Source organism: Neomonachus schauinslandi, chromosome 13, assembly GCF_002201575.2.
Source record: "Neomonachus schauinslandi chromosome 13, ASM220157v2, whole genome shotgun sequence".
Taxonomy (NCBI): Eukaryota; Metazoa; Chordata; class Mammalia; order Carnivora; family Phocidae; genus Neomonachus; species Neomonachus schauinslandi.
The window spans coordinates 18,305,128-18,317,642 of NC_058415.1; the positions used below are offsets into that span (position 1 = coordinate 18,305,128).

At 43.6% G+C, this 12,515-nt stretch overlaps 1 protein-coding gene across 1 annotated transcript in view; it reads right to left on the reverse strand.

Moving 5' to 3' along the window:
* PRUNE2 (prune homolog 2 with BCH domain) overlaps nt 1-12,515 on the reverse strand; it is a 200,847-nt gene that overhangs the window by 15,900 nt on the left and 172,432 nt on the right. The window contains exon 12 of the mRNA XM_021689387.1: nt 5,942-6,115. Coding sequence (XP_021545062.1) covers nt 5,942-6,115 — 174 coding nt within the window. The remainder of the gene's footprint in view (nt 1-5,941; nt 6,116-12,515) is intronic.

Below are 12,515 nucleotides of genomic sequence, written 5' to 3' on the forward strand. Positions count from 1 at the left end.
TATATAGTATATCCACTTGTGGACGATTATATGTGTTGTACATCGTCATGAATGGGGTATATAAATATTCAACGTATCAAAGGATGGGTTGACTTCTGGGTTTCTAATTTATATAATGCTTCTGTCCTTTACCGGCTAAGAAGTTCTGTTTGATCCTCTTTAGCGTTTTTTAATTTTAGACTCTGGCTAATTTAAAGGGAAAATCTAGTCACTGAACTGCAATATAATCAGATACACGTACTCCAGTGACCAGATACTAGTAAGCTGACAAGTAAAAGCACCTTTACTTTGATTCTGAGGACTGGTTCACTTGCCTGTGGCATCCCTGGGGTCTCCAGATTCAACAGACAGTGCAGGGACACATGGAAAGTTCTGGCCAGGCCTAGAATAACTGAGCACAGAATTCAGAACCCTGTCTTTTTAAAAAGGAGCAAACTCAAGAAGGGCCTGGTTAAAGCTGACCTCTCTGAGTTTTATGAAAATACATGCTTTGGGGAAAACTTGAGAATTACTTCCTGGTAGGTAACATGGACAGGGAACGAAGGTGGAGGTCTACTTGCATGTGGTGCTGAGAAGATAAAAGGCAAGTGTGGAACTCCTGAGAGTCAAGGACAATGTAGGGACATCTCAGGACACTTTACCCACATCTGAGAGCTCTGTCCCCTTCTTTAAGCTCCGTGTTCCCTCAGAGCTCATCTTTTGAAACTCATGGCAGCTGTTGGTCAAACCCCACAGGTTAATGAGTGGAATTTCACGTGTCTGTCAGACTTAAAAATGGAAGCAATGCACTGTTTTCATTTTTTTTGAGGCTTATTTATTTTAGAGAGAGAGAGAGAGAGAGATCACGTGCACAAGTGGGGGAAGGGGCAGAGGGAGAGAGAGAGAGAGGGAGAATCCTGAGCAGGCCCCATGTTCTGCTCTGTGCCCGACACAGGGCTCAATCTCATGACCCTGAGATCATGACCTGAGCCGAAGTCGAGTCGGTCCCTTAACCCAGTGAGCCACCCAGGCGCCCCACTGTGTTTCCTTTTTTTTTAAATATCCCTTTTTCAGCACTCGGCATTTCTGTCCTATCACACAGTTCTGGATTTCAGAATCATTAGACAGAGCTGCCTCAGAGCTCTGAGGAGGCGGACAGGACCTACCCGCCAGCCTCATCAGAACTCAGTGCATTTTCATTTTTTTTTTTTCCCCAGGACTCTAAATACCCCTCTGGTGATTACACGGCAGTAAAATACTGGCTGGATATAGACTTGGATGGGCTTAACTCTTGAAAAGCAGTTTAATAAGATGTTCTCGACAAAGAGAGAGCATGACACTACCACAAAAGAGGTGGGGGCAGAGAGTGATACCAACTAAAAATATATCAAATTATGGGTTTGTGTGTATGACTAATCTGAGGTTGTTGTATGCAGTGTTTACTCTCCACGTCTTGGAAGATGCTGCCTATGTAAGTACACACCTGATGTAACGCATGTTTGCAAAACCACATTGGGGTAGCTTCCCTATGGATTATTGCCTTGTTTTGTCTTTTCCAACATGTGGGTATTTACCAACTTCTTTTTTGAATGAGATGTGAAGGAAATAAATCTCCTTCTCCAATGGCAGAAGGAGATTTATTTTAATACAAGGAGAGTTTGTTTCACCAAACAATTGCATTTAAGGAGGTTCATAACCGAATGAAAACCCACAAAGGGTAAAGCAGCTTTGATCCGCTAATGCTAACACCACAAAAGTACGCAATTTGGACTCAGCTCAATGACAAGGACCGGGTCCATTAAAAGAGATAACAGAAGTAATGAATCCAACTTAAAAACAAGTACAAAAGCATCCTTTCAAAAAGCATCTTTCTAGGAGGAGCTGCCTGGCCCCAGGGTGTCAAGATAATTTCAAGGCCATGACCATGCAACTACTTTGATTTCTTTTTCTGTTTCTGGAGAATTTCTAAGATTTTTTTTTTTTTTTTAAAGGACAGTCAGGTTTATAAACAGTACTTCAGAACTGGTCATCTTAAATGGCACTTCAGCTCTTTGCGTCAGTGTGTCTGTCCTTGGAATGCTGTGGTGTTGTATTCATTTAGGTTCAGGTAATCGAAGGAATACTGAAGAATCAGCTCACCACTTCTTGGTCATTGTCTAAGTCAGGAACGTCTCTTTATAGAAAACTTCCTGAAATTTACAAATGAAGGTGGATTTTTGTACTTTTGGGGAGAGGAGATGTAGGAAGGGAAGAGGCAAAAGATAGAGGAAGAGAACAGGAGGAGGTAAGACCTAAGATGTCAGAAGGAACTAGAAGAAAAAGATATCTTCATGGAAGTTTTCCTTCCAAACCAAGATCTGGTGCCACTGTAATTAGGCTCTGGAGATACTTCAGATCATCATTGCTGGCAAAGGGCAATCGCGGGAATGAGTAGTCCCACTTGCTTTTTGTCCCCCACAAATGCCTTCAAGGGGTTCAGCTAAGCCAATTTCGATGTTAACTATGCAGCTTACTCAAGTGAAGTTGGCTTCCAGCAGCTGAATAATTCATTTGAAGTTCGGTTTTTTAAAACATGTGTTTTATCTGACTCTCTTCTTAGTAACCAGGAGGTGAGTTCGGGGTGTGTGCGTGGAGGTGCATGTGCAATCCCACCAGGGGGCCTCCTGAGACCCTCTGCAGCAATAATGCAAACCTTACCTGAGGCAGAACAGAGAGGAAAGGGACGTAACACAAATTTGATGGCCAGCAAATGGAATGGAGAGAGAAGGGAAGATGTCACAGTCGCAACCAAAACATACACACACACACACCAGCCTGCAACTCTTCTCCTCATTCTTTCCGGGGCCATTTGTTCAGCAACACTGCAGAGGAGTTACCTGAATCTCCTATAATGAAATAAGAGAAGTAAAGAAAGAAGAAAGGAAACTTCTCATTATAATGCTTTGGTGTGACCGTCCTATGTTATTTAAATGCATCCTCTGTTCCCAGGTCAAAAAAGCCAGTTTCTGGCCTTACCGTGACCCCACACTATTGTTGATCAAACCCACCCAGATCTCTCTTGGTCCTTTTATTGAAGCAGATAACAGGAATATTGCTCATGGGCTCATGGGAGGTGACACTGATTCTGAGATCACCCTCTTTTGACTGATGACATAGTTGAGGCCCGAGATGTCAGGTCACGTACCAAGGTCATAGAGTAATTAGCAGCAAAGACCGGGCTTGAACTCTGTTCCTCTACATACGTACAAGGCGTACGTACAAGGCCTCTTACATCAAGGTCACCAAAGCTGAAGACTGAACTATTTGTCTCCATTCTGCTCTCACGCCTATGCCCAACTGGTAGGGACTCCTGGCAGAGCCTGGCTTTGCAGCCAAGTGAGGCAGCGGTTTTCATGACCCCCATCTTGCAGTTAACGCTGAGCACTATACTGCCGCCCCTTTCCTGTTGGCCTCAATGGGAAAACCTCGTCAGAGCAAAATGGCAGACACCCAGACGAGACCCAGGCCCACTATGGAGCGCTCCCTCTTAAAGGCTCATCAGAAGCCAGGCTCACAAATGCAACGGATTGGTCTCTAGGGAGGACTGCTTCATGATCCTTAGAGCCTAAGAAGGTGGTGTCAGCTTCCCACACAGCGGGCGGAGCTCTGGCAAATTCAGAACTAAAATCTGCATTGTCTTTACCTACGGAGCACAAAAGCGGCTCAGGGGGTGGGGAGAGGCGGCGTCTCGCTACCGTCCTGGCTGGGGAGGGGTGGGGGTGAAGCCAGAGGCGCACTCATGCAGGCTAGCGCCTGGAGAAGGCCGGGGGTGGGGGGGGGGGGGGGGGGTGGGCAGCCGGGCAGAGGAAAGGTGGCCTTTTCTTCCACACAAACTGGACAGTCACACGGACAAAACTGGGCTCATGGACACAGAACGGAGGGGAGCGGACGCCGGGGGAGCGGGGGGCAAGTTTGCAGGGCACAGCAAACCACGTTATCCCTGAGGGGTGCGCTGCATTGTCACAAGGAGTGTGAGAGGCAGAAGCAGTGGCTTTGTTTTGACCCTGCTGTGTTGATGATCTTTCCTGATTCGGGCAGCAGATCAGCCAACAGATGGGCTCAACCCTCTCACCCAACCCACCTGCTTTCGCCGGGGTTGAACAAGCAGGTGAGTCTGCCAGGGAAAGGAGAGATAATCCGGCCTCAGGAAAACAGAGAGGCCGTGAGGCCCCTTCTTTACAACAAAGGGGCTCTTCATTTAAGACCAGAGTGGTAAACATTCATACGGATTATCACTGAGTGACTCTGATTTACTTCGACAGACTTTTCTCCCGTTTTTGACCTTTTTTGGAATGGGCACGGGCTACTTTTATTGTCAGCCTCCGTTTTGTTTTCTTTTTATTTCCAAAAAGCAAACAAACCAGAAATACCCAATGGGTGGTGCAAAGGAGGGATGAGCTTCTGGGAAGATCTGGGATGATGTTCAGGTTGTGGTTTGCGTCATAAGAACGGAAGGGTCGACTCTAGGGCCCGTGGTCTGTCCCCTGCAGCGTGAGCAGGCCCGCTTTCATTCTGCAGGGCTCTGGAAAGGTTTCCCTTAGAGGGAACGGCTTCCAGCCCCACAGCAGCTATCATGGGCCATATTACCATTTCAGGTCACAAAGAGTGAGGCAGGGCAAAGGAAGGTCATGGCCAGGGGCACCTATGGGCATTTTCTTTCACTCTCAAGGTGGGGATCCCTGGCCGATGCTGATACTTACGTGGAGGGAGCAATGCAAGGGTGGAAGATGGATAATCGGCTGGTGGAGGGAAGTTTGATTGAAAAAAACAAAATGTCCTTCTGCTCGTTAGAAAACAAAAGCTATGGGTTTAATGCAGCGCCAAGACACTTATTTCCCTGTCCTTGTTAAGGAAGAAAGAACAACAATTGCCTTGTCAGCTTACACTTTTTCTGGAACAGCTGAGTGTTTAGGGTGGTGCCTCAGGCCTGCAGGAAAGGAGTGCATGCAGCAGAAAAATAAAAAAAGCCGTTTTCTGAAGTTGACACATTAAATGCGTTGCCTGTGCTCATCTGACTTTTTGTGATTCCACAATTAATCAAGGCTCCTGGAGCTCCTAAAAAGCACTGGAAATACGGAACACAATTTTTTTTCTCTCCCTTGTCCCTCCCTAAGGAGGTGGAGGCTTTTACCAGAAATGCCTGTTGTCAGGCCCGGATGTAATGGAGTCTATAGAAAAGCAAACTTCAGGTAGGGGAAAAAAACGACCAGGCCGAGTCTGAAGAGATTTCCTAAAGCTCCTAAGAGGATTCGAAAGACCGTTTTGTTATGAGAAGCACCTCTGGGGTAGTGATCTTACTACAGGCTATGGTAATAGAGACTCGGAAGCGATTCAGTTAAACCCCCCAAACACGGTGAGTGTAGTCATCATCTGTCACCATACAACATTATTACAATACTATTGACTGTATTCCCTGTGCTGTACTACTCATTTCCGTGGCTCATTTATTTTATAATTGGAAGTCTGTTGAGCATTTCATAATGTATATATATGTGTGTGTGTCAAATCACTATGATGTACACTTAAAACTAATATAATATCGTATGTTAACAATGTTCAATAAAAAATACCCTACGACTGACCCATATGAATTCCAAACAGATATCATTAAATTGGACAACTATAGTTTTCAAGAAATTTGCCCAGAAGATTATAGCTGTCAGATATGTGGTGTGAAAAAGCAGTTTTCACATCGGAGAGCTATTTTTTACATAGGCTTTGCAATATTTATAGAATTAAGTCTGAGGTAATGTACTTAGCTCTACAGTCCCCTGAATACTGATTGCAGAATAGGTTTTGAGGATGTCATGATGCAGAGAACCCTAGTTTCATTTTCTAATTAAAAAAAAAAATGTGTATATATATATATATATATATTTGGCTGCCCTGGTCCCCACCTCCCCGATTCACAAAGCTTGACTACCTCCATGAGAAATGACTCTCCTGTAGGGCTCGATGACCTTCATGTCAATCCGTTGTTCCTGTTCTCCAATCACCACCGTCCTCCACAACCGATTGTCTTCTCGCTCCTCTTCTGCTGTATACTCTGGGATAGACTCTGACTCTGGGCCAGAATCTTTGTTAGATGTGGAACCCTCTGGAAGCGAAGCACAGAGAAGGACTGAAGAGCAAGACTCCACAGCTCAGGCAGTTCAATGAGCTATCTCCTGGCAGAGCCAACCCGAGGGCACTCCCTGTTTGGCACAGCTCTTACAGAGCTGAACACCATCGTGACCACATAAAGGATGTTTGGTGAAGTCTTATTTATCGATGGATTGAACCACCAAGTCCATGCTAAGGCCAGGCTGAGGGTGGGGACAGGTGCAGGGCTAGAGACGCCTTGTATCAGTGGACCAAGGGAGTATTGGCCGGTACCAATTCATCCTTGATCATTCAGGTTGAAGACTGGGGACCTTTCTCATGGGGTAAAAGGCGATTTATCAGGCCCAGATAATTTTGTTTTCCTTGGGCCACATATCCTAGTATATCCTAAGTGGTTAGTATCTTGATGATACCACCGGCCTAAGACCCCCCTCCTCCCCCCTCCCGACCCAAGACTCTTACAAAGGAATTGAGCCCCCTTCCCTATTGGGAGCAAATTTGGGCGGAAATACAGTATTACTTCCAATGGATTTTTCCAAATATGCTACAGAAAGATTTTATGTTAAGCAAGAAACAAACAGCTTCATAGACCAGAAATGCTGTAAGGCCAAGAATTCCTAACACTCTTATTTGGTGGGTGCACGTGGCAATAAAAAAGTCCACTGAACGTTCTTTGGAGAAACATTTACTACCCACTCTTGTGCATCCAAAAAAAAAGCAACAACGGTGCTGTTGGTTTTTTGTTTTTGTTTTTTTTTAAAGAATAAGCAGCAATTGTTTTCATGTTTACTTCAGCTACTCGTAGAGTTTAGCAGTGGTTATTCTTTGTATGTTTAAGTAATTTGAAGGAAAACATTATTTCTAACCTTCACAATAATTCTGTGAGATATTATCATTCTTATTTTTCCATTCATGGGAAAGAATCTTTGATTTATATTGTACTTTACTTATATTCATTTTATGGCACTTTGATAATAAGAATAGTAATACTTCATTAGATAGCTACTATGTGTCAGGCATGGTAGATATTACAGTAGGGATTGTAGGCATTATAGTAGACATGCCCCTGCAAAAACTGACTTTGAGTTAGTTTGCTATCACACTATACCCTAAGTGTGTGATTGTCTCACTCTCTTTATTCTACCACCAGCCTGGGAATTCCTTGGGCCAAGAAATTGTGCCAGAACCACCTTTATTATTCACCTCCACCAACCAACTCCATACTTAGCTTGGAAACCTGCACGGAGCACTCAGTGAAAATTGAGGCGAATGGGTAAATAAAGGAAAGCTTGGACAAGTTCCTGAAAATACAGGTAATTGGTGAGGGGACCACAACAAAGCCATTATGTTCTGGAGGACTCCTCAAGACACATTCAAATGTGTCTAATTACCTGTGACTTAGAAGAGCAAACTGAAAGCCAGCTGGGAAGCAATCCTAGCCTTTTTTGCCAACACCAACAGCTACCACCACCTACAGAGCCTTGCTTCCCTCTGCGTTCCCGCCAGCGCTCCTCATCTTACTAAGGACAGGAAGCAGCAACTTTTGGCTTCAGACCAAGCTCTGTGTCACTGGCGCAAATCCATCCATCTGTACTGGACTCACAGTCTGGAATCCCTTCCTGCTTCTCCCTTCCTCTTGGCTGAGGGCCCCTGGATGCTTATCTTCGCTCCCTTCCTGGGACCCTGTTTTCCATCTGGTCTCTATGCCCTCAGAACTCCGGGCTCGGATGTGGGCTTGTCTTCAGTGTTCCTGTACATACATGCTCTGCCTTGTAACAAGCTCACCATCCTCCAGCCCCTCTTTATCCTTATTTGGGACTTTCTGGCTGGTCTAGCTTGACCCAGGTGATCTCTGTGGGGTGACTGTTTTGTTTTCTGCATGCTTTTACTGAGGCTACCTTATTTAAAAAAATTTGTATACCATATTCTTTTTTCTGGTTATAAAAATAAAATGCTAATAAAAGTTCAAGCAATGCAGACATTGTTCATCAAAACCGCAGAAGTCCCCAGGGCCACTTTCACTCATTATTGTTTGCTGTGTATTCTTTTTATTATGGACATGCACACAAGCATACTCCCCTCCCCCAAAGTATGATTATTCTATATATTCTGCATGTTCTTTTTTTTTTTCTTTAAGTAGCTCCACACCCAGCACGGAGCCCAATGTGGGGCTCAACTCACGACCCTGAGATCAAGACCTGAGCTGAGATCAAGAGTAGGATGCTCAATCAACTGAGCCACCCAGGTGTCCCTATTCTGCTTTTTAAAAGAAGATTTTATTTGAGAGAGAGAGAGAGAGAGCAGGGGGAGGGGCAGAAGGAGAAGCAGACTCCCCGCTGAGTAGGGAGCTCCATGCGGGGTTTGACCCCAGGACCCTGGGAACATGAACTGCCCGAAGGCAGATGCTTAACTGACTGAGCCACGCAGGTGCCCCCCTATTCTGCATATTTTATACATATTCTTCTATAAGGTACTTCCACCTAAAAATATAGCATAGGCTTCTTTTCATCTCAGTGGATATAAACCCTCTCATTTTTTCAGTTAGTTTGTTTATTTATGGTACTCTCTATCCCCAACTTGGGGCTCAAACTCACAACCCCGAGATCAAGAGTCACAGGCTCATCCAACTGAGCCAGGCTGGTGCCCCTAAACCCTGCTTATTTTACAAAGGAGCCCTAGAGTGTTCCATTTGACTGATGTTTTTTAGCTTATCAATCCCATAGTGATGGAAATTTAGTTTTATTCTCTTTCTTGTTGTTCTGATAAAGAATTTGCTTCAGTAAGTATCTTTGTGCAGGTATCCTGTCTCACCAGTGCGCATACTTCTAGGGGTTAACTTCCTAGCAGTGGGATGCTGGCTTGGAAGCTGTAAGGACTTAAAGTTTTCATGGGTATTTTTGCCCTTGAATATGTCACACCAAAATACATGAGTAGTTGTTTCTTCATACTATCAAAGACTCTAGAGGATAGCAAAGTTTTTAACCCTGGACAATTTAGGGTGAAACTTGTCTTTTGATTCTTTTAATTTGTATTCCTTTAATTATTAAAGAAGGTAAAAATTTTTAAGTGCTTATTGGCTATTTATATTTTTCTTACAAGGAGGAGGCACCTGTAAGGTCCCCTGCCTAGTATGGTCCTTATTGATTTGTTGAGTTCTTTATATAGAACTTTGTCATACACCATAATTATTTTCCTGCTTTGTGCTTAGCTCTTATTCTTTCTTTCTTTCTTTTTAAAGATTTTACTTTTAAGTAATCTAATCTCTATACCCAACATGGGGCTTGAACGCACAACTGAGATCAAGAGTTGCACACTCTACCTACTGAGCCAGCCAGACGCCCCTGTTAGCTTTTAAACTGATATTTTTATCAAACAGAAATTTCATATTTTTATATAGCTGAATCTTTAATTTTTGTCTTTATGGGTTGTTGTTTTTTTTAAAGACTTATTTATTTTAGAGAGAGAGAGAGAGAGAGAGAACACGAGCAGGTGGGGCAGAGGGAGAGGGAGAGAAAATCCCAAGCAGACTCCACACTGAGCACAGAGCTGGACGGGGGCTCGATCCCACAACCCCAAGATTATGACCCCAGCCGACTGTGCCACCCAGGTGCCCCTGTCTTTATGTTTTTTGATCACTGTATCATAGTAAGAAAGAGCACTTCTACCTAAAAATATGTATGTAATACTAGCATTTTCCTGTAGTTTATTATTTTTTTAAAGCATTATTACTCATTTTGGGATAAAAGTGTGGGCCTTTTTATGAAATGTTATCCCAATTGTTCAGAGAGGGGGAGCTGGTAAGGTTCTGGGGTTCCTTCTCCTTTCCCCACCTCTTCTGATTGATGTAAATGGCCAAAAGAAATTATTGAAGAGCTAGGGGTACAGTAAATTCTCAAAGTGTTAATTTTTAAAAGTCCACAATATAAGCTAGTAAGAAATAAAGATGGCTTTCTTTACCCCCTTGAATTAGCAATATGCTCCCGATCTTCATAATTCTTCTGCTTTACTCTAACCCCACCCCCGAAGCCCCCCACGGCCATCATTTTCTATTTTCAAAAATTTCAGTACTCATTTAACTTTGTATCCCCAGGGCTGCCAAATTTAACTTTTGGTCCAATGCCCTCTTCACTGAGAAATGCTTGATTTTCTTTGTCTTCTTCCCTTAATAACAAGCTTTTCTCCCTGGTGACTGCTGAAGTCAGTTAAGCCCTGAGGAGGAGTCGACGTGAACGTTTTCCTTTGTCTTTCGGGGGATGATTTACTACACAAGCTCCCGAATGGCCCATATGCTGTAGGGACCACGGTGGGGAATGCATCGTTGGTGTGCAATACGGCCTCCCTAGAGGTGGTTGTCTGCGGGAGCCTCCAGCAGGGACCTGTGTCTGGGAAAGGTAACTAGCTCTCTACATTGTGATCAGACACTGAGAATGTGAATACTCTTAGTGGACATTGTTTGCACTTTATCTTGTTGGAGGAGAGGCATCCTGTACGCAGTGAAGGGAGCTTTTAAAGTTGTTTTGCTGACAAAGAGCAGGGAGGCAGTTAATTTGTCTGTAAAACCCAGCATTGACCAGTACAAAGAAGAATCCTCCTTGCAGACCATACCCTGTGGCCTAAGGTTGCTTGTGGGTAAAACAAAATAAGATTAACGCTTATTTTAGTTAGGGGTAGTTTACACGTAGTTAAAACATATAAGCTGGTTACCTGCAGGCTGTTAAGGGCAGTGGAACATGGTAGGTGGGGAAGTTAAATGAAGTGACTGCCTGATTGTCTGGAGAAAATGGTGGAGCACCTTATTCACCCTGTTAACTGTTTGTTATTAGGGGTTCTAGAAAAGGTAGCTTAGGGGTGCCTGGGCGGCTCAGTCGGTTAAATCTCCTACTCTTGACTTCGGCTCGAGTTATGATCTCAGGGTTGTAAGATCGAGCCCCGAGTTGGGTGATGTGTGGGGCGTGGAGCCTGCCTAAGATTCTCTCTCTCCCCACCTTCCTCTGCTGCCCAACCCCCCCCACACTCTCACATGCTCTCTCTCTCTCAAATAGAGAAATAAATCTTAAAAAATAAAAGAAAGAAAAAAGAAAAGGTAGCTTAAATGAGGTCACTAACCATCACTTAGGAGCCTAGGAGGAAAAAATATAAAAGCACATGAGTGTTTCTTACAACATCCTTATCAGAAATATTCTTTATCATTTTTCCATTTCCTCTATGAAATGCTTTTGCTGAGATCTGAGTTATGGTAAAAAAAAATAACTGAGGTGGGTTTGGAAAACAGAAATAGGTCATCATTTTTCTCACCTTTGGATATTTTTAAGTTTCTAGGACTAGTATTAAATAAATAATTTTTTTTTTATAAGAAGGCTCAGATCTCCCTTAATTTGAAAGATTGACCTCCTAAATCCTTCAGTATCTACATGTTTTTGGTATCTCTGGCACTTAAGTACCAGAAGAAGTCAAGCTTTAATTATATTGGTACTTTGAGGGGCGCCTGGGTGGCTCAGTCGTTAAGCGTCTGCCTTCGGCTCAGGTCATGATCCCAGGGTCCTGGGATCGAGTCCCACATCGGGCTCCCTGCTCAGCGGGAAGCCTGCTTCTCCCTCTCCCACTCCCCCTGCTTGTGTTCCCTCTCTCGCTGTGTCTCTCTCTGTCAAATAAATAAATAAAAATCTTTAAAAAAAAAAAAAATTATATTGGTACTTTGAATGGTATTTTCCAACTATTTGGACACGATTATTAAAGAAAATTGCTTGGAAGTGGAGATCGATTTAATGTCTTTTGAGGGTGAGATTCAAAAAACGTTTCATAAGCAAAACCACATTGTGGGCAAATAATCTGCCAGGAATGCTTGGTCATCAGCTACAGAATAAAACAGGCAAATGGCATGAAAGTTCTTCAAGTGCTTGGTAAAGTAAGAGCCTTGAAATCAGGAAAATGGCCAGGTAAAAGGGCATGTAAATAAATGTACGGGTAGGGACATCGGGTTTGGCTTCTGGAGTGTTAGCCTCATCTCGTAAAAGACATCTCCTATTCATCGTCAGTATGCTCTGGAGAAGCAGCGTGGCCCAGAAGTCAAGGACAACAACTCAGGGTTTGAATGCTGGCTCTGATATTTACTAGCTATGTGACCTGAGGTAAATCATTTAACCCGTGCCTCAGTGTTCTCATCTTAAAATGGGGTAAACAGGATACCTATCCATAGAGCTGACATTCATTGAGCTGAGGGTTAATATACTTAATATTTATAAAGCACCTAGCCCAAATCCTGGTGCACAGTAAGCACTCGGAAAGGGTTCATTAAAGAAATCACTGACCAAACATTTTGAAACACAGTGCCTCCAAAACTCCAATGTTGTTTAGGATGTATACACTTGGTTCCAAATGCTCACACAAGAAACCCA